Source organism: Mustela nivalis (genome assembly GCF_964662115.1).
Source record: "Mustela nivalis genome assembly, chromosome: 4".
NCBI lineage: Eukaryota > Metazoa > Chordata > Mammalia > Carnivora > Mustelidae > Mustela > Mustela nivalis.
In genome coordinates, this window is record NC_139023.1 from 107,387,043 (window position 1) to 107,409,861 (window position 22,819).

Sequence of the window (22,819 nt, forward strand, 5' to 3'; positions counted from 1 at the left end):
GAGTAGCTCCTTAGCAGTGACTGAACAGGGCTCCCAGAGCCACCACAGAGTTAAAAGGAAATCTGAGAATTTGGGGTAGTGGTTTTTTTTAGCAAATGAACAAAAATTTCAATGTTTTAACAGTTGGCATCACCTTAATAATCCCATAATATTGTGTACTGGTTGCACATTAATCATATATTTTCCCCCAAGGAAACTTATGCACATGTACAACAGAATACTTTAAAAGGATTTTTATGTAAATAAATAAATGATTTTTTAAAAGGATTTTTATGTAACCACTGATTAATCATAAGGAAAAAAAAAGCAAAAAGGAAAATAGGTGATAAAACAGATTAATGTGGATGTATCTCACAAATTGGAGTTGAGAGGAAAAAAAAAGACAAAAGAACACATACACTATGACTCCTTCATATTAAGGTTTTAATGGGTAAAACTTACCATGTAGAGAACCATAAACTATAAGGAAATGATTAGGTTTGTGAAGGAGAAGGTCTAGGGCAGTAGAAACATCCTTTACTTTATATGTTAACTCATCTGTGTAAGGTTAAAAATCTTTTCTCTATTATCTTTTATTTTTCAATTAAAGGGAAAAAAAATAAACATCTGGGCCTCCTGGGTGCCTCAGCTGTTAAGCATCTACCTTCAGCTCAGGTCATGATTCCAAGAGAGTATAGGGCTCCTTGCTCAGCAGAAAGTCTGCTTCTTCCTCTGCCATTCCCCCTGCTTGTGTTGCCTCTCTCACCGTCCTTCTCTGTCAAATAAATAAATAAAATCTTGAAAGAAAGAGAGAAAGAAAGAAGGAAAGAAAGAAAGAGAGAGAGAGGGAGGAAAAGGAAAGAAAAGAAAAGAAAAGAAAAGAAAAGTGGCTGCACTTATCAGCGTTTAAAAGATAACAGGTTTAACATTTATTTGAACTATCTTTATATTAACCATTAGCCCTAAGAAAAGAAAACAGAGAGAAAGGAAGAAAGAGAAAGAAAGAAAGACGGGGAGGGAGGGAAACATAAACTCTTCAAATAAGGGCTGGGAGCAGTGGTAATTGGCAGCTGAAATATGATAACACAAATCACATGAGAAATGGGCAGAGCTATGTGTCAAAGCCATAAACGAGAAAGTGATTGGATAATAAAAGGCAGTAATGGTATTTATTCAAAGACAGGTCATTACAGGACACAGAACACACTGAACAGACGTGGAAGAGCTTCTTAAATCAGAAAGAAACTTCCAAGCCTAGTTTGCCAAAGGAAAATGGGCACCAAGGGCAAAGTAAGCAAATATACTGTTTCTTTATTTGATTCTTGGTTTGTGTGGTTGGGTTTTTTGTTATTGTTGTCTCTTTATAAGTTTACTAAAACAAATTTCCTTTAGGATTACTCTCAGAAAGCAGCTATTTAAAGCTGATCAAAAGGATATGAGTGAACTCGTGCTAGGAATTTAAGGAAATTACTGTGGATTTGCCAAAATGCTTAATACAAGAGTGTTCAATTAAATATTACTTATAAAGGTCAAAAAAAGAGGAATTTGAGTACCTATGCTACAATAACACAATAGAATTTGCATCTGTTAGAAATAAAAGAATATGGAAAATAGTGTATTAATAAGTAGAAAATGTAGATTATGAAGTATTACGTTTTCATATTATTACAAAAGTATTATGAAAGTATTTTGTATTAGTTTCTCATATTTTATATTAATATAAAAGTATTACAAAAGTATTTTATAATACAAAAGTATTACAAAAGATCCCATATAGAGATACTGAAAATATTTACATCAAAATCATAAAATGAGTCATAAAATTCCAGATGGATTTTGTTTCTTTTATTTTTATTTGTATTTTGAAACTTCCCATAATTAATATATATTGCATCTGCAATAAGACTAATGATATTTAAAAATATAATTCTAAAATTGTATAACTACCAAAAATTATGGATTCATGTGTCAAAGACTGGGAAAAGCATACCAAAATCAAAAATAGTAGCATTACAATAGAGGATTATAGGTTTGTTTCTTTCCACTTTCCTTCAATGCCATACTTAAATTTTTAAATACAATCTTGATTAATGCTAGTTTAAGGCTTATCTGTTATTTATGTGATTAATTTCCCCTTCCTCCCTCTTTCTCAGGTTATTAAATGCAAAGCAGCCGTTGCCTGGGAAACAGGCAAGCCTCTTTGCATAGAAGAGGTTGAGGTAGCTCCCCCCAAGGCTCATGAAGTTCGTGTGCAAGTAAGTGGGGATTTTTCATAGCCCGTACAGACGAGGCACTAAGTGCAGACTTGCCTTCTTCAGGTCAAGCCTGCGTGGCATGACTGAGAGTACCTGGAGTTTCACCTTCAGCAGAACTACAGTCTTTAGGTCCAGATAAAAATACACATTATCCCAGGAGGTGCAAATTACTAATTACCAGTTGTTACTGATAACAGGTTTAACATTTATTTGAACTATCTTTATATTAATCATTAGCCCTAAGAATTAGACCAAGGAATTCACTTCAGACGAGAATCAGGTAGATTTTCTTTTAGTTTCCAGTTGCCAGTTATTGGAAAGTGTTATTAAAAGAAAAATGGGAGGGGGGGGGACTGGCTCCAAAACAAAATAGAGGAAAGACCTGAAGTGCTGCCCAGGGCAGTAAAAGAGACCTGGGGGCGCAAAGGGGGAAGTATGGGTAAGCAGGGAAAAGAGACCATCCCAAGGAGGCAGAGATCACAGATCAAAAGGTGGCAGAACTTCTCCATTTTCGCCACAGCTGGCCTGGCTTCCATTTTTACCTCCGGACCACTACAAGACAGGTTTATACATGAGAATGAATAGGATAGCCTCACCAAGAGAATCTTGAAGAGTAAGGGGTATGTTGGTGACTGAGACAATCCTTTATCTGCTATAACTTTGAATTATAAAAATTGTATTATTTCTATTTCACTTCATAAAATTTCAACAAAATTTGCACAAGCCCTAGGAACCTGTGTTCCCTACACTCCCTCTTCTAAAAGATTCTGTTCAGCTTTTCTCTTTTACCTTTGATTTCTCCTCTCCTGGAGACACTAACTGCCAATTCCATCTCTTCGCCTAATTTTCCAGGGGCCATGAAAGTTAGAAAACAAAGATTTAGAAGAAAAGACTATATGCTGATATTTTTAATTGTTCTTTTTTTTTTTTTTTTCCAAAATGTAATTCTTTTACTGAGCTCCAGGAATGTTGTAAAGTTTCAGGGTGACATTGGACCTAAAACTACCCTCCTAACAACTCCAGTGATATGACAGAAACAGGACTCAAGTCTATGATTGCCTTGTAGATAATCGCCACTGCCCTGTGCCATACTGATGCCCATCCTATCAATCCTAAATTTAAAGATGGCCTTCTTCCAGTGATCCTTGGCCATGAGGGTGCCGGAATTGTGGAAAGTGTGGGGCCAGGAGTGACCAACTTCAAACCAGGTATGTTCTTTCCTGTCTCCGATTCAATGGAAATGTCCAGATAGCTTGAGAACTGAAAGAGTCCTGGTTTTGCATGTTATAATTGATCTCTATGTTTATAGGGGAACCATATCTTCCAAAGACAAACTAAGTAAGACATGCAATCTACCACAGTCTAACAAGGAGACAGAATATGTGATATCAGAACTAATAAAGTCTGGAAAATATGGTCACTTTATTTACATATAGCATCAAGAAACTGTGCTATGAAGCAAAGCCACAAAGTGGGGCACAAATGAAAATTCATGACAGCCTCTTCTAAATAAAACAAAAATAGTTTAATATCATAAAGAATTTAAAGAATGAGTATTTACAGTTAGCTTAAGTGAGAAATATTATATATGCCCATGTCAGCTTATGTGTCTTTTTGAAACTTTGTAACATAAAAATAGTATGTAAATGAAGTATGGCAATGGCTGAAATCATTTACTTCACATTTTATAACATATTCACAAAATATTGGAATATGGGCTATATACTTGTCATGTAGGAGGACCCATATCATTCTTTCCTCCTTTAATGAGAATGCTCCAAACCTAGAAGTGTTTTAGATTCCATGCCAAATAAGATCAGAGAAATAAACCGCTCCTGTAAGTTTTGTATCTGTCAATTAGTCTGGAGAATGTAGTTCCAGCTCTGCCGTTTACTGAGCCATTTACTGGATGTGTGACCTCCACCAGTGAAGTCACTTTTCTATGACACAGCAGATTTCTGTTTTGTGAAGTGGAGAAAAAAGGTACCCATCTCAAAGATTGTCTGAGAATTAAATGAGATAGTATGCAAAGCAGTTAAAAGGTGCCTAGTCCATACTAAATGGTCATCAGGGGATAGAAGCCATTATCAAATTGAAATAGAGTAAAAGGCAGAAAGATACAGAATGTGAGAGTGAACTAAACGATGACACGCGGCAATGACATCAAGTTTAATCTCCATATCCAGCATGTTGTTGTCAACCTCTCCTATTATATGAGGATACTCTGTTCCCTACTGGATGCTCAGAAATGTAAAAAATAAAAATAATAGTAAGAGTTATGATGCAGAGAGTTGCAATGACAGCAGAGTCTCAGACAGGACACCGTAGCTAGCGGTATCAATGCAGATTTCTTGCTTACATGCCCAGTAACCAAAAAAAAAAGGAAAAAGGAAAAGTTAAAAAGACAGTTATGCAATGCTTGGAAGAATCAGCAATCTTATAAAGCAACAAAACACCATCCCCATTTACACTTCCTGCTGAACATAAAATGTGTATCATAAAGAATGGTGTTTTCTACTAACTCTTCTGGTAGAAACTTTTTAGAAGCTGTATCTTAGGCACCATCCAGCATATGGTCTTTCTTTCCAGGTGACAAAGTAATTCCACTCTATATGCCTCAATGTAGAAAATGCAAGTTCTGTCTGAGTCCACTCACAAATTTCTGTACAAAACTCAGGTAAGCTCTATACTCTGGTTAGTAAAACTATAAATTGATATAAATATATGGGGAAGTATATTGGCAATACCTGAAGTTTCTACCCACCAATTCTAGGCCTGGGTGTATATAAGAAATTGTTGCAAAATTACCCAAAGAAATATGTGCTAAAATGTTCGCTGCAACACTGTTTATAACAGCACTTAAAAATAGCCCAATGTCCGGGTGCCTGGGTGGCTCAGTGGGTTAAAGCCTCTGCCTCTGGCTCGGGTCATGATCCCAGGGTCCTGGAATCGAGCCCCACATCGGGCTCTCTGCTCCATGGGGCTCCCCTCTCTCTCTCTGCCTGCCTCTCTGCCTACTTGTGATTTCTCTCTCTCTGTCAAATAAATAAAATCTTAAAAAAAAAAAATAGCCCAATGTCCACCAATAGGAGAATGGATTAACAAATTGCTCTGGAGTAACACAATGGAAAACTATACAACAATGGAAAGGGTTAAACTTGAGCCACATACAACAACATAGAATAATTTCACATACATAATGTTAACAGAACAAAGCAAGTTGCTGACAAATATATTTAGTAAGATATCATATACAAAACAGTACAATACACAGGGGCTCAGTCCCTTAAGCCTCTGACTCCTGATTTCAGCTCAGCTCTAGATCTCAGGGTGGTGAGATCAAGCCCCACATCAGACTCTACCTGCTTCTCTCCTTCTCCCTCTCCCCATTCGCACTGTTCTCTCTCTCTCAAATAAATAAATAAACTCAAAATAGTAGCTACTTCTATAGGAAATGAGAAAATAATAAAATGAGGTGCACTAAAATAATTTATTCCAAGGCCTACAGATATAAGTTCTGAGCTAGATTTCGAACATGGTCTGACTCCAGAGTTCAAAACCTTCATCGCCTTATTCTTTAATGAGACTACATGCAGAAAACTCTATTTGTCCTTAATGCCAAATAAAGCTAGTTATTTCAGAAGCTAAACTGTACTACTCTTACATCTAATACCGTGCCTCAATTTCCTCATCTATAAAATGGGAATAATAATAATGTTTACTTTGCAGGGTTGTTTAGATATTTAAAGAATTAATATACCCTTTTGCAAAATTTAAAGAAATAACAGATTTTGGCAATGACCATCAATTCTTCCTAACACCACAAAAAAGAGAGATAACAAGGTAATATTTGTCTCCAGATGAAGATACACAACACCACCTCTGAAATAGTCCTACAAAATATAAAACCTTAATTAAATCAGCCAATTAGACTGAAAATACTAGTTTAGAGGAAATACAGGGATGGAAAATGTATAAAACCCAATTGGGTTTTAGTATTTTTTATTTAAATTTATTTATTTTATTTAATTAATAAATTTACTTATTTAATAATTTAATTAATTCAGGTTTTAATTAATAGGAACGTAATTAAGAGGAATTAATAGGAATGTAATCAGAACACTTCAGAATGAGGAAAACTGTACAGGACAAATGACTATTTCTTCAGTAAACAAATTGCAAAGGAAAAAAAGAAGAAAAAGGAGGGAGGTGAGAACCTATCGATTAAAAGAGATTTAATCATATCAAGGAAATGCAATATGTCAACCTAAAAGAATCCTTTTGAGATACATATTAAAACTAAAAGAATCCTTTTGAGATACATACTAAAATATTTACAAATGAAGTTATTAATGTGTGAGGTTTACTTCAAAACCATCCCATGGGGGCGCCTGGGTGGCTCAGTGGCTTAAAGCCTCTGCCTTAGGCTCAGGTCATGATCCCAGGGTCCTGGGATCGAGCCCATATTGGGCTTTCTGCTCAGCAGGGAACCTGCTTCCTCCTCTCTCTCTGCCTGCCTCTCTGCCTACTTGTAATCTCTGTCTGTCAAATAAAATAAATAAAATCTTTAAAAAACCAAACAAAAAAAAACAAAACATCCCATGGGGGAGGGTAGGTGCTGGGGAAGGGTCAGTGCTGGAGCCAGTGGCGGGGCATGGTAACAGACACCAGACCATCAGCCCTGAGATGGTAAATTCTGAAACTGGGATACGGTTGCACAGACATTCAACACACCAGTCTTTCTACTTTTATATACAGTTGAGTTTTCCATAACAAAATTTGTTTAAGAATTAATGCATACAAATCCCTAAGAGAGTTTCTGGCACATAAAAAGTATTCAGTAAAAAGTTTATTATCATTATTGTCTTTGGACTGCTTCTGACTATATATTTACAGGAAAAGTCTCAAGTCATTTTCTCAATTTTTCTATCTCATAAAATTGTCAAAACAAAAATATGACACCTAACATTTTTTTCAGGATTGTAGTCAATGGTCCATTTACTTTCTCTTTTTATATCTTTTTTTTTTTTTTAATTTTCTAGTCTTGACAAAAATCCCCTTATTGATCAAGAACTAATGCAAGACAAAACCAGCAGGTTCACCTGCAAAGGAAAACCGATTTACCATTTCATGGGGACCAGTACCTTCGCTCAGTACACTGTAGTATCAGATATAAATCTTGCCAAAATCGATGATGATGCAAATTTAGAGAGAGTTTGTCTGTTTGGATGTGGGTTTTCAACTGGCTATGGAGCTGCAATCAACACAGCCAAGGTAAGAGTGTTTCATCACCAGGTTGCATGAAACAGGATTTTACCAGGAGACAGGGTGATAAAGCAGCTAGTTATTCTTTAAGCCCTAGCTCTGTCATTTATCACCTCTGTGGTGTTAGGCAAGTTATTTAACTTCTCTACTCCTACTCTCTGCAATAACATCTACTACAAATGGTTTTGGAGATAATTAAATTATATTACATATATAAGACATCTGGCCCAGCAGCAGGCATAGAGTTGGCACCTGGTTCATGTTAATCTCTTTTCCTACACTGATACGTTAGATTACAGACCATCCCTACCTTAAACACTGCATGCTTAAATATGTCCCCTGAATATAAATGCTCATCTTGGAACAGCAGACCCAGTCAAGAAGCAAGAGAAACTACAGAAACCCCACCCATACAGTCACCCCTGCTTTCCCCCTGATCTTGCAGATTTCTCTCCCTCCAATTTGTAGTTCATCTCCGCTTCTCATCCTGTCCCTTTATGGCTCCAACGGAGTTTCTCAGGAGGCAGCCCTGAGGGTGGCAAGATGCATCCCTGGAAGCCCATGTTAGAATCTAGAAGCTTTCACAAAACCGTTCAATGAGAACTGGACAGATGTCAGTATCACTTGGATGCCTCAAACAACCCCCTTATTGAAGCCTCTTTCACATCAGCCTTCATCCCTTGAGTTCAAACTGCAAAATGCAACCAGAGTGGTCTTTCTAAACAACAAATGTGAAGATTTCATTCCCCTTTCATTACTCCACTTTTCTGTCAGCGAGCTAGTGATTCTCCCTAATTCTTCCTTCGCAGGTTCACTATTCCTCAAGGCTGACCCTCAGTCTCTGGGCTCCAGTCACTGTGGCCCCTGGGATTTCCATACCTAGTTCCCACCAACACTCTATGGAAAGCTCCCCACCTCTTCTGGTTGATTCCATTTTTTTTTTTTAACTTCCTACCAGAAACCCTCCAGCCTCTTAGGCATGCATTGAGTGTCCCTGCCAAGTTCCCCCAAAGTATCTGTGTTTATCCCCATCTTCCTTCTTAATACACTCTGGAGAAATTTTCAATTTATTTCTCCTTCTTATCAGACTATTTCGTCCTTGAAGGCAAGAACTCTCTCGTTCATTGTGATATCTCCAGAGCCTAGCCCCGCGCCTGGCCCACAGTAGGAACTGGATAATTTTTCAATGAATGAATGAAGCCAGGCTCTTATGCGACCCTTTAAACACCTTGATAAGGCTTGATCCTCAGCTTTAAAATCCAAATATTCCTTTTTATCAGGCTACCTGGAGTTGTGTAAGTGTCAAGGAATTAAACTCAGCCTAACCAATATAAAAAGCTGATCTAACAGCCAGAATATCTAGATAAGACTTCTCACTGAGAATTACTCAAGCAGACAGGAATGCTACTTTTGGCTATTAGTATTAAAAATTTAAAAATTGTATGAGAAGTCAGACTACAATCTGAAGGCTCCTAGAGGAAGGGTATCGTTAATTGAGTGGACTTAAAAGCACATGTTAACCATGGCAGTCAAGGCATATTCTCCTCTAGAAGGCACTGGAAGCATTATTGCTCTTTGGGCCACCCTTCCCCCTTTCCTGGAGTCCATGCAGACTATCACCTTCTATTACTCTAGTCTTTCTTCAGGGATATTAACACTAATGATTCAGCTACAGTTTTCTTTAAAAACCAATCAAAGTTGATGTAAATTTCACGTCCTGCTCTTCTCACTGTTGAGGAACACTTAAACCACTTCATAGGAGGCTTAGGGAATAGAAGAGAAATGAATCTGATAGTAACAAATTAAGAGAATAAATATCACTGATTCTAGCCAAAAGGCAAGAGCTTTAATAAAGTTTAATATACTTCCGGGAAAAAAAGTCATGAAACAACTTTGTATAATTATTGTATAACCTGCATCCAGGATGACCAGGACTCCTAATTCTTTTTAATTTGCTCACATCCTTTACTGCCAAATTAACCACATGTCACAGAGATCTTTGGAAGCATTAAAGTGTCCTGTAACAGTGTTGTCTACGAATAGATAATCATCCACTATGTATAGTCCTATCCTCAAATGGGGAGAGGGATACTTTATGTAACCCTTTCCCCTACTGCAATCAAAGGCACTTCTACACACAGCCATTCAGTTGTTTAACACAATTAATACAGTATATTCTAATTATATGGTTGTGAGCTGTGTACAACCACTGTGTACAACATTGCCTTTCTACTCTCAATGACAGAGGCAAACTTTTGAACATGGTCTCTAGAGAAATATATTTAGGACTATAGTGAACACATACCACAATATTAAATAGTACATTGTGTACATAGAAAATATTCTGAGTACTTGTAAAAAAATGTTTTATTTCACCCTGAGTAATAAAAGTCAGTGTATGCATGCCTAATATCATGCATAAATTAAAGTAAGAGATACTCATTCTCTCCATTCATTAACAATTTTGTTTTCAATTTAGAATGTATCACTATTCCCTGTGGGCAGATTCCTCTTTCCCTTTTGTTTATGATTTAATTCTAACAGTTTCCCATCATCATTAGAAAATATTATCTCTGTGTAGTATTTTTTTTACAGTTATACCATTCTACAGAATAACACATCTCAGTCACAGCAACTTTCCTTATCATCTTGTATATTCTGTTTTTATGTAATTCAAGGCAACAAAGATTTATTAAAGACACGACATACAGAATACCCTGAATAGCAATGTGGAAAATAATAAGCCTTCAAAGAACTTAGTCTTTTGAAGAAACACACAAATACAAAATCAATCAACTAAGGCAGATTATAAATACAACATAAAAAAAGCAAAAAAGGTGGACACTAATTCCTGATTGAAGAACCAAGAGAAGTTTCATAGGGAGAGTGTCACTTAAGTTAGGCCTAGAAGTATAGGTCACATTTTAAAGGGAGGAAATACGATGATGAGGAGTGCATCAGGCAGAGGAAACAGCATGAACTGAGGACAGAGAAAGGGATTGGCAACAGTGTGCTGTGTTGTAGCAATGGAACTACCACAGAGAGGAAGCTAGATGTCTGCAGGTCAGCTCTAAAAACCCTTCAGTGTGATGCAAAGATATCTAGATTTCATTCCATTTAAATCAACTGATGATTTGGGATGGGAGCTAATTTACATATAGAGAAATATCTGTGCTCATTCAAAACCAAGTATAACACTAATATGACCAAATAAGAATTAAAAATATAAATTAATTATGATCTATTGAAAAAGGAAAACAATAAACCCTTTAAAATATGTGGGTTTTAAAATTTTGTTCTGATAACAGTTAAAGGAAAGAGGAAACAAGCAGCTTATTTTCACTTGGGTTTGCTTCTCATGAGCTGATAATTCTAATGGCATTCAAATGATTGCCCATATTTAGCCAATGACCCATCCATTTTCATATTGGGAGATTTCCCCCATTAGCTCTATCATCTTGTTCTATGACAGGCAGTCTTTTATTTTTATGTTTCTGTCCCCAGCTCACTCTCTTCCTTAAACAAAAAAGAAAAAAAATAAATAAATAAAGGCTACTTCCTTTTATAGGGGTGGCTCGATGGCTCAGTCTTAGGCATCTGCCTTTGGCTCAGGTCATGATCCCAGAGTCCTGAGATCGGACCCTCATTGGGCTCCCTGCTGCGAGGGAAGCCTGCTTCTCCCTCTCCCACTCCTCCTGCTTGTGTTCCCTCTTTCACTGTGTCTCTCTCTGTCAAGTAAGTAAAATCTTTTTTTTTTTTTTAATTATTTTATTATTTTCCTGCCTGCAGGTCACCCCTGGTTCTACTTGTGCTGTCTTTGGCCTAGGAGGAGTTGGTCTTTCTGCTATAATGGGTTGTAAAGTAGCAGGAGCTTCCAGAATCATAGCTATTGACATCAACAGTGAGAAGTTTACGAAGGCCAAAGCCCTTGGAGCCACTGACTGCCTCAATCCTAGAAACCTAGATAAACCCATCCAGGAGGTCATCATTGAAATGACCGGTGGAGGTGTCGATTTTGCCCTTGACTGTGCAGGTGGACCTGAAACCATGGTATGTATATTTTTTATAATAGTATATAATAATTTGTATTTGTTAACATTAATAAACATTGGCAATATGTTTATACTGAATAGTTATTTTATATTTACAATATATAATATATTTATATAGACAATATTTATTAATAATATTAGATTGTGTGTATTATTACTAATATTTAACTAATAAATATTAATATTTACTTAGTAAGATATTAATATTTCTGTATATCCTTCCACATGAAATTCAGTAAAAAGAGAAAATTTAGAAATGAAAATCTTAAGAGAATTGTGCCTATGAGAAATGAGAAAGAAAAAAACAAAAAAGGCAGATTTAGAGAAGGGAAGAAGATAGGCTGACACAATATTACCCCTAACAGCTGGAGGTATTCCACACCCACCTAAAAGCAGAGAGTTCAAAGGTTAGCAATCTACAAAATTAGGTTCACATCATAAATCTGAAATTTTCAAGTATATTCAATATATTAAATACACACACACTGCAAAATTGAAAAGTGGATTTTTTTTTTTTTTCCTAAACACTACAATTCCGTATCATTCAGATTTCTTCTCTCTGGACAACCTACATAATTGGCAGGCCTATCTAGGCATAGGACCCTAAGTGACTGCACAGCTGGAGACCCACAAAGCCAGCCCTGTTTATTCTACTCTAGAAAGTGGGGTAAAGAGCCAACCACAGAGATAACACATGGAAAAGTTAGCTTGCCAGACTGCCCAGCCTCACTCTCCAATGAAGGTTCACTTGATGCCTATTTATTTGCTCAAAGACGCTAAGTAGGGTTTTGCTTTGTTTTATGAAATGACCAGTTTATCAACTAATTATCTGCCCATGAATTCTTCTTATTTCATGAGTGAGCTCTGTGATTAACTATGGCAGGATACCATTTTATTTACGACTTCACTCAGTGAAGGCTCCCAAAACCCTCCTCTGGGGAGGTTATAGAAAATAGAATTCTGTACTTTAACCTCCCAGTAGCAGGCTTCCCTGCAGTTCTTCCCCTCGGTTCTTATCCAACTCACACATTCTCCAGAAGAGAATGGAGTGGAGGAGGAGCTTCGGGAAGCATCAGGCTCCCTTCCTGCCTCTCTCCTCTCAGGATGGTTTCACTGCTTAATGTAACTGCTTAAAGTTACATTATTACCTGGCAGGTAATAAGCACTCAATAAATATTAGCTGTTACTGAAAATGCATGCATTAAGGGTTCCTTAATGTACTGTGTTCAATGCTTCAGACCCTGCTTTTTAAATTATCCTTGGCATCTGCAACTTACAACATGTTACATCCACTCCTCCACTTTCCACAGCTCAAAATTTTTTCAAACACTGAAATTCAGCCTATTGACCTTATTTTTCCAGTACAGAAATTGTCAATACTGGCTACACTTTATAAATGACGGAGATCACAAGTAGGCAGAGAGGCAGGCAGAGAGAGAGGAAGGGAAGCAGGCTCCCTGCTGAGCAAAGAGCCCGATGTGGGGCTCGATCCCAGGACCCTGAGATCATGACCTGAGCTGAAGGCAGCGGCTTAACCCACTGAGCCACCCAGGCGCCCCTAAAATCTTTTTTTTAATTGCTTCTTTTATACAGTGATCAGTGATGGAAAAAGCTATACTTCCTATTGAGACTTTTGTAAAAGTAAAAATTGCCCCAACAAGTCAGAATTAAGTTGAGCACGGAGTATGGCAAAGGACATAAAACAAAGTTCACACTTTTCCTCTTTAAGATTAGTCTCAAAAGATTTAAATGTTCATCTATTTACCATATAGCTTCTTGTGGAATGGCCATCAACAAGTTTATATATTTCTTAAATTTCTTTATATTTTTAATCCTTGGCATTTTTATATTAACCCCAAACTTCCAATAAGTTACCATAATATGGTTTTCTCTGTCATGGGAAGATCAGTGCCACTCCCCTGGACCACTGCCTTCCTTGCAGTGACTCAGCAATCAAGGCTTAATCAAGTTCACAATTTTCGCTTTCACAGTCTCAACATGAGGTCATCTTGGTTGTTACAGCAGGAGAATGGACAGCTGGCAGGTCGCACACCAGCTTTCCTGTTTTGTCTATGAGGTAACACATCACTTCTGCTCACAGCCCATGGCCCAGAGTTAGTGATATAACTCCACCTAACTATGAGAGTTAAAAAATGTAGGGAAGCAGATGAAATGTTTTATGAGCAGCAGCCAATGTCAGATTCTGTTTAACTGTTTTTCTCTCTGCTTTAAATAGCATTTTTTTAATCTATTCTATTGAGATATACTAAGTTTACAGTGTGTACCTCACTTCCTAGGTTCTAGTAAATACTTATTCATCCTCTCCTCAGGACTGCAAGGATTGTGTTTTTATGTCTCTGAAATTGCACGTTTTAGTACATACCCACAGCAGATCACAGAAAACTTGATTAGAATTTATAATATACATCTTCTAGAGTTCTTTCTTAACTTCACATATGTTTTTTTCTTGATATGCAATGATCTAAAGTCCAGGTTCAGCCCAACTATGGTATTAAATAGAAGAAATTATTAAGCTCTGTTTCTTTTTAATATCTTTTTTGATGAAGTTCAAATTTTTAATGAATGTTCTATCTGAAACTGAACAGTGCAGCTTCAAGTATCAATCAACAATACCGTAACCTCCTTAGCTTTAATAATCTTGTCTTATATGCAGAGTTGTATAAATTTTCCCTCAAGTATTTTACATACCTACTCTAGAGTTTGTGTTCTATTTTTTTCTACTTACTCAGCTAATCCTTTTTGTTTAACTTCCAGAGAGCAGCCCTGGACAGTACAACAGCAGGTTGGGGGTCATGTACTTTCATTGGAGTAGACTCTGAAATGAGAGGACTGATGATATCTCCAGTGGAGCTAATAATGGGCCGTACCGTAAATGGAACATGCTTTGGTGGTCAGTTTCTTTCCTCTCTTAATTTTCTCCATAGCGGTACACAAATTCTTATAATGAAGATTATTGAATGGAAAGGAAAATTGTTTAAATACTGAATGCCTAATAATACATCTAGAGACTGCATAAAAGTTATTCTAGGAATTATTTGAAAGTAAATATTTTGTATATATGGATAACTACAATTTGCAGACTGAAATTCAATTTGCATTAAAGTGAACCAACACAGAAGAAAAACTGAGATAATTCCTTATCTAGAAATAGGAACTAATTTTAACATTTCTTATTAAGAAAAACTTTAAAAAAAAAATACAAGTGTAGAAAATTAAAGAAGCAACCTAGTAATTTCATTCATTCAACAAACTGATTAAACTAACTCCTGTCAAATACCATGTCTTTAATTGGCATTTTGGCCAAATTACAGGTTGGAAAAGCATTGATTCTATCCCAAAGCTGGTTACTGACTACAAGAAGAAGAAAATTGATCTGGATATATTGGTGACTCACACCCTGCCTTTTGACAAAATCAATGAGGCATTTGAACTAATGAACCAAGGCAAAAGGTAAATTAACAAACAGAGGAATAAGTGGTTTGAAAAAACTTTACGATGACTATTTTATGTTAAGAACTAACCAGTTTGTCTTTTCTGACATCTTCCACATCATCACACATACTAGATGTGCTTAAAAGATTAAATAGTGGCCTCTGGAAAAAAGATAAGCTTCCTGCTCTATTTCCATAATATACACTGTCATACACTATTCCAACATAGAATGGTGATATAAACTGATAAATATTTTCCTTCTCACAAACAACTATTAACTCAGTTGGGGCTGCTCTCTAGAAAGAAAGGTTTTCACAGTATAATATTGCCCTGGGTTTCGCCTAATTATGTTCTGCAATTAACAAAAAATGCCCACTCCAGGCCCTTCATAATCAGAACCAGGTAAAAACCATGGACATGTGAGCAGTGGGCGGCTCATTTAAAGAAACTTAAAGGGTGCCCCAACTCTACTCCCTCTTGCTTTGTCCCTGGTCTCCTATAAGATACATTCTGATCCACAGTTTTAGCTATATTGTGCTCCTCTGGCACAGACCCTGAGAACTGATTTATAGAAATGTCCCAACTGGGGGACTTGTAGCAACTGGGGAGCAGGAGATCTTAGGATGATTAATTTTGGTTAAAATGATCAAGCACAGTTTGGTAACTAGAAACAAAGGGGGAAACACCAGGAACAGTTTCACAGAGGAGATGCAGGACCAAAAAAGCAACAAAAAAAGAAGATATCACAAAATGAAAGTCAGGGGAACCTAAAGTTAAATGACATGAGTGTGAAGCAGAAAATAAATGTTGCAAAAGTAGAAAATAGGTCCATGACATGAGGATCCAGTTTCTTTCCTGGGAAAGAAACCTGAGAAACTATTTCTACTGACATGAATTATCTAATTTGCAAACATATTACCTACAACATATCCAATAGAAGCTCAATAGGGGCACCAGGTTGCCTCAGACAGCTGAGACCCTGCCTTTGGCTCAGGTCATGGTCCCAGAGTCCTGGGATCAAGTCCCACATTGGGTTCCCTGCTCAGCAGGGAATGTGCTCTTCCCCCTCACTCTCCCTCTATGCTCTTTCTCTCTTGAATGAGTAAAATCTTTATTAAAAAAAAGTTCAATAAAAGAAAGAAAAAAGAACCATTATTTAAGCTATATAAGATAACTTAGTGTATAAATCCTGCAATATCTCGCACATTCTCAATAACCCCATAAGGAACAGCCCTTATGTTGGGAGTTAGGGTGGAGTTTGGGGCCTCAGACTATAAAACTCTCATCTCCTCCACCACCATCCCTTTTCCCCCTAGAGTTATGTTACAGAATATAACACACAAGGAATGCTGAGTGGGAGCCAAATGGAAAATGGTGAATTACTTTATTAATAGCTGGGAAAGTCTCCCATACTCTTAAAGCAGGCCTGATAATCGGTGGAAGAATGCTAGGCTGAGGGCTAGATACCTGAATGAGGCCTCCTACTTCCCCTCTGGTTCACTGGGAAGACCACATTACTGCCCACACTGAAGGAAAAGTGACAGTGGAGAAGGCAGAGGATAGAAGTTAGCATATGGGTACAGAAGCAAGGAAGTAGAGGGAATGCAACACCCAGCTGGTCTTTTAAGGTGCAGTGACCCTGACTCATGGTGAGGCAAGGACACAGGGGTTCTCCCTCCACAGGTAGACAGATGTAGTTCCAGTCTCTGGGTGAAGAAAACATCATGCATGGCAACCTGCTAAAGCCAGGGATTCGACAGCTCCAGCAGTAAGGTGGAACATAAGGAAGTCTCTGTCCTTAAGGCTTTATCCACTTCTTTGCTTCTTGTTGAAGGAATTATCCAGGAGTAAGAATATTTAGATTCTCAGAAAGCATCATCCCAGCACACCAAGCAGTGACTGTTCCAAGATGAAAACCCCAGTACAACCAGAGCATGTTCTACTCTGTAGCAACAATGGGCAGCACAGACTTCACCCAGGGTCACGTGAGGGTCCCCAACTTTTCCCAGCTTAATAGCACCATGTACAAAGTATTATTAATTCCATGAATGGCAAGATAAAAGAAATTAGGGATAATGTATTAATTTCTTTCCTTTATAGATTGTCTATAAAGAAAGACTGAACCAAATGTTGAAAGAAAAATACAAAAATTGGGGCACCTGGGTGGCTCAGTCAGTTGGGCAGCTACCTTTTGCTCAGGTCATGATCCCAGGGTCCTGGGATCAAGGCTGATCGGGCTCCCTATTTTTCCCTCTCCCTCTGCCTATCATTCTCCTTGCTTGTGCTCTCTCTCAATCTCTGTCAAATAAATAAAATCTCTTAAAAAATACAAAAATTATTTGTGGGTTTTGGTTAAATTTACCATAAAAAATTATGCCAACAATTGTCTTATTTTTCACAGCATTCGAATAGTCCTGACCTTCTGAAGATGCGCAGGAACAATCTGGAAATCTACCTGACTGATTCTGAATGGCTCCAGTTGATTTGTATAAGGAAACAAACATTGCCACGAATCTAAACAACTATTTGTAGCTATATAACTATTTAACATCAAATAGTTATAAACATCATAGTATCTGTATCCATAAAGCATGTTAATATTTCCTATTTAGTAAGTATGATAACTGATGTTTATGAAGAGAATTATGAGAATTGTTTAAAACTAGTTCTGCAGGGGCGCCTGGGTGGCTCAGTCATTAAGAGTCTGCCTTCGGCTCAGGTCATGATCCCGGGGTTCTGGGATTGAGCCCCACATTCAGTTTCCTGCTTGGCGGGAAGCCTGTTTCTCCCGTTACTTGTGCTCCCTCTCTTGCTGTGTCTCTCTCTGTCAAATAAATAAATAAAGTCTTTTAAAAAATAAATAAATAAAACTAGTTCTGCAGAGGTGGGAGTGAAGAATGAAGAGTGATAACTAAAGCTAGATTGGCTATATGTTTATAATTTTTTAGGATGGGTGATAAATATATGGGGTTTCCTTACACTGTTCTCTCTACTTTGTTTATGTTAAAATTTTCCATAATAAAATAATTCTTACTAGAAAAAATTACTATTATAGATGTGTACATAAGATACATATATCTTAAAACATGTCATGTATATAAAATGCTATTACATAATTTCTGGGTTTCAATAAACTGCAAGCTCATCTTTAATAAGTTGTTAAGTAATTTCCTTTTTAACATCTGGTATTTTCTATTCTCTCAGCCCTACTTTACTGCTATGAACTATAATTACAAGTAGTGGGATATCAGAAGGTATATAAATGAGTATAGGTGTATAAAAAATGAAGATTTTTGAAAAGAAAAAACACATCTATACTCTCCAATTTCTATCTTTATTAATTGCCCCTTTCACCTTTGATAATCATGACAACATATAATGTTTAGAACTTTGGAGTTTAACAATCTGTAATTTGCATTAAGTATTTTTCCAGCCAAAGAGAAAAGTACCTATAATAAAGTAACACAGTAAGTAAAAAGTTACAAGATATAACAGTAAGTAAAAAGTTACAAGATATAACAGACTAAGATTCACATAGGCTTTAGTGGGAAAGGAGGGGAAAAATTAAAAATAAAAAAGATTTATATGAAAAGTAAAATGAGTATTTTTAAACAATCCTCATAGACGCTACAATGGACAGTTTAAGAATAAGAGATAATAATATCATGATATTTGGATCACAGTAACAAACACTAGCTATCAGCTTAGAATAACTCCTGAAACCAGCTAGTTTTATTTTTAAATGTTTACTACATGTTGAATTCTGAGGGAAAATAAACTTCTCAGAAGCTCTGGCAGAGGAGGGTGATAATATCTCAAAGCAGAAACTAGTATTTCTGCTTACTGCAGAGTCTCTTTCCTTAGAAATGGAAGCCAGTTCATCTGTGTGTAAATGCTTGCTTTGTTGGCATCCTGGGAAGCAGGATGTGCCCAACAGGAGGCTGGCTGTCCTGTCCCAGGCTATTCCCTGTGTCAGGTATGTCTGTCCCCTCAGCCCCTCACCTCCTCTCCTCAAGCCTTCTCCAGCCTCCCTTGAGGCCCACCACCTTTTCAAGCTTTTGGCAGCCACAGAGATGTTTTCCCTCCCTGACCGCCTTAGGTTCTTAATGTCTTTATCCAAATTCTCATACAGGCCCTTTCAAGTGCATGTTTGTAAACTTCTTCAAGGCAGGACAGTCTTTGAATACGTGCCTCTGTTAGACGCACTCAAAAAACACATGGTGCTTGACAAAGTTTATCCTCACAAGTATCTGGTTTATGTTAGAATGATATTTCTTCTGAGTGATATTTTTCCAAAACATTTTCTACATGCTGCTTTTTTTACTAAGCAGAAGTTCACAAACCCCATCCTAATAACTCAGAATGGTCACTATGAGAATTTTTATGCCACGTTGTTTTCCTCTCCCTCTCCCTTCTCTCCCTCTATCTCTGCAATCACTCCTGCAGTCAGTGGCCCCTGACTCTATCCAACTTCTAATTTTCCAATTTTGATTCTGTGACTTGGAAAAAAAAAAAAAAAAAAAAAAAAACAACTTCATTATTCTTCACTAGTCTGTTAAAATGACTTACATAATCAGTGAAAACCCAGAGTGATGTGTATGAGGTTTAAAGCTGAACTTTGCTCATTCCTTTGGCAGCAGAGACCTTTTTTCTCATCCATGCACCCAGCTGAAACTCCTAGTGTATGAAATTACAATATAATTCTACAGTACAATATAATTCCACAATATAGTTTCCTGTAGATAAGAAATCGACAATATAATTGGGGGACCTAATGCCTAAGTCCCCCAAACATCTCTTTCTTAAATGAGAAACGAATGCCAAATCTGTATGATACTCCAGAAACCAAAATCACACACCAGTAACACATTTGGCAATGTGCAGAAAAGTTCCATTTAAAAATTGCACTTCATTTTTTTAAAAGACTTATTTATTTGTTTGACAGAGACAAAGAGAGACTGAGGGCAGGAAGGGGGCAGAGGGAGAGGAAGACAAGCAGATGCCTCACGGAGGGGGGAGACTGATGTGGGCTCTATACCAGGACCCTTAGGATCATGCCCTGAGCTGAAATCAAGAGCCCCTAAATCAAGACGCTTAACTGAACCCCTAAAAACTGCACTTTAAAGACATAAAAATAAATTGCAAGCTACTGACAATTATCCGTTTCTCCTAAGGGCTCTCACATTCTCTCTTCAATTGTAAATGTCACTTTTTAAAATACTAAGGGCAACACACAAATCACAGTATTTCTAGGGTATCAAGTTACAAACAAAACTGGATGGGACTTGATCCCTCTAAAGGGAAAAAGAAAATTATTTTAAAGTTTTCAATTCTCTAACATAGATATTCAAGCCTATTTTTGTGTGTGTGTGCTTTTTTGGCCTGAAATTATTACAAAACTTTAAGAATGTCAGTTAACAGGGTGAGCAATACTTGAATTTAAAAGGCATCACAAGGAGCACCTGGCTGGCTCAGTGGGTTAAAGCCTTTGCCTTTGGCTCAGGTCATGATCCCAGGGTCTTGGGATCAAGTCCCACATCGGGCTCTCTGCTCAGAAGGGAGCTTGCTTCCCCCACTCTCTCTCTCTGCCTGCCTCTCTGCCTACTTCTGATCTGTCAAATAAATAAATAGATAATCTTTAAAAAAAATAAAAAAAAATAAAAGGCAATACAATCATGGTATACTCTTCCGACAGGAAAAAAAAAAAAATGTGGTTTTAAGATACAGTCCCAGTCTCTTCAAACATCTTAGCCAATAATTGTTTTTCTAAATGCTACTACAGCACCCTCTGGTGTTCATTAAAACACTATTCCCGAAGAGATTACTGCCTATGTTCTCCTCTAGGTTTCTGATGGATTCCTGTCTCACCGTTGACGTCTTTTATCCATTTTGAGTTTATCTTTGTGTACGGTGTAAGAGAATGGTCGAGTTTCATTCTTCTACATATAGCTGCCCAGTTTTCCCAGCACCATTTATTGAAGAGACTGTCCTTTTTCCACTGTATATTTTTTCCTGCTTTGTCAAAGATTATTTGCCCATAGAGTTGAGGGTCCATATCTGGGCTTCAATATCTGCCACAGCAACTTCTTTCAAGATATTTCTCTAAAGGCAAAGGAACAAAAGCGAAAATAAACTTTTGGGACTTCATCAAAATCAAAAGCTTCTGCACAGCAAAGGAAACAGTCAAGAAAACAAAGAGGCAACCCACCGAATGGGAGAAGATATTTGCAAATGACAGTACAGACAAAAGGTTGATATCCAGGATCTATAATGAACTCCTCAAACTCAACACACACAAAACAGACAAGCATATCAAAAAATGGGCAGAAGATGTGAACAGAGACGTCTCCAATCAAGACATACAAATGGCTATCAGACAAATGAAAAAATGTTCATCATCACTAGCCCTCAGGGAGATTCAAATTAAAACCACATTGAGATATCACCTTACACCAGTTAGAATGGCCAAATTAACAGGACAGGAAACAACATGTGTTGGAGAGGATGTGGAGAAAGGGGAACCCTCTTACACTGTTGGTGGGAATGCAAGTTGGTACAGCCTCTTTGGAGAACAGTGTGGAGACTCCTCACGAAATTAAAAATAGAATTTCCCTATGACCCTGCAATTGCACTCCTGGGTATTTACCCCAAAGATACAGATGTAGTGCACCCCAATGTTTATAGCAGCAATGGCCACAGTCGCCCAACTGTGGAAAGAACCAAGATGCCCTTCAACGGACAAATGGATAAGGAAGATGTGGTCCATATACACTATGGAGTATTATGCCTCCATCAGAAAGGATGAATACCCAACTTTTGTAGCAACATGGATGGGACTGGAAGAGATTATGCTGAGTGAAATAAGTCAAGCAGAGAGAGTCAATTATTATATGGTTTCACTTATTTGTGGAGTATAACAAATAGCATGGAGGACATGGGGAGTTAGAAAGGAGAAGGGAGTTGGGGGAAGTTGGAGGGGGAGGTGAACCATGAGAGACTATGGACTCTGAAAAACAATCTGAGGGGTTTGAATTGACGGGTGGGTGGGAGGTTGGGGTACCAGGTGGTGGGTATTTTAGAGGGCACGGATTGCATGGAGCACTGGGCGTGGTGAAAAAATAATGAATACTGTTATGCCAAAAAAAAACCACTTTTTCCCATCTACCAGATTCTATTTTCTTGAAGAAAAAGGATTCAGGGAGAGAATAACAAGTTTCATTTATATCACAGTTAACATTTTAAAAAGTACTTTCATGTGCATTATTCCATATGATTCTCCAGAATTCTGACTGAACAATAAATTCTTTTTTTTAAGATTTTATTTAATGATTGATTTGAAAGAGAGAGACAGAGATAGTAAGAGAGAAAACATAAGTGGGGAGGAGAGGGAGAAGCAGGCTTCTGGAACTATGACTGGAGTTGAAGGCAGACGCTCAACTGACTGAGCCACCCAGGCACCACCTAGACCATAAATTCTTGAGGGTAAGGCCATTTTTCATATTCTTTGAGTGCCTTGCCAATAGCAGGCCCTCCAGCAATGTGCCCTATGAGGTATTTATTAATTTATTAGCCTCATCAAATAAAGCCTGTGTTACAGGGAAAAGAGACACTATTTTTCTCACTTGCTTATGAAGACTCTCATAAGCAAGTGGGAAAAATCTTGAAGGGTCACAGAAACTTCAAGCTGAACATGATCTTAAGAATGTATGGTAACGGGGCGCCTGGGTGGCTCAGTGGGTTAAGCCACTGCCTTCGGCTCAGGTCATGATCTCAGGGTCCTGGGATCGAGTCCCGCATCAGGCTCTCTGCTCCACA

At 37.5% G+C, this 22,819-nt stretch overlaps 1 protein-coding gene and 1 long non-coding RNA gene across 2 annotated transcripts in view; one reads left to right on the plus strand and one right to left on the minus strand.

Moving 5' to 3' along the window:
- Window positions 1-17,399, minus strand: part of LOC309863853 — a 199,793-nt gene extending 182,394 nt beyond the window's left edge. Inside the window, exon 1 of the long non-coding RNA XR_014311293.1 lies at window positions 17,193-17,399. This is a non-coding gene — a long non-coding RNA (uncharacterized lncRNA). The remainder of the gene's footprint in view (window positions 1-17,192) is intronic.
- On the plus strand, window positions 1,077-18,156 carry LOC309863846 (all-trans-retinol dehydrogenase [NAD(+)] ADH4-like). Its single transcript, XM_082729084.1, has 9 exons — window positions 1,077-1,269; window positions 2,133-2,234; window positions 3,301-3,442; window positions 4,824-4,911; window positions 7,277-7,508; window positions 11,289-11,549; window positions 14,327-14,462; window positions 14,884-15,022; window positions 17,406-18,156. Exons 1-9 carry the CDS (start codon window positions 1,252-1,254, stop codon window positions 17,428-17,430), a joined length of 1,143 nt encoding a protein of 380 aa, XP_082585210.1. The 5' UTR covers window positions 1,077-1,251; the 3' UTR covers window positions 17,431-18,156.
- Window positions 18,157-22,819: the final 4,663 nt, after the last annotated feature.

What these genes read in the sequence shown, in the direction of transcription:
- LOC309863846 (XM_082729084.1), top strand. An exon ending in CTCATGAAGTTCGTGTGCAA is followed by an intron (nt 2,235 to 3,300) that starts GTAAGTGGGGAT and finishes ATTGCCTTGTAG; the next exon opens with ATAATCGCCACTGCCCTGTG. An exon ending in CTGCAATCAACACAGCCAAG is followed by an intron (nt 7,509 to 11,288) that starts GTAAGAGTGTTT and finishes TCCTGCCTGCAG; the next exon opens with GTCACCCCTGGTTCTACTTG.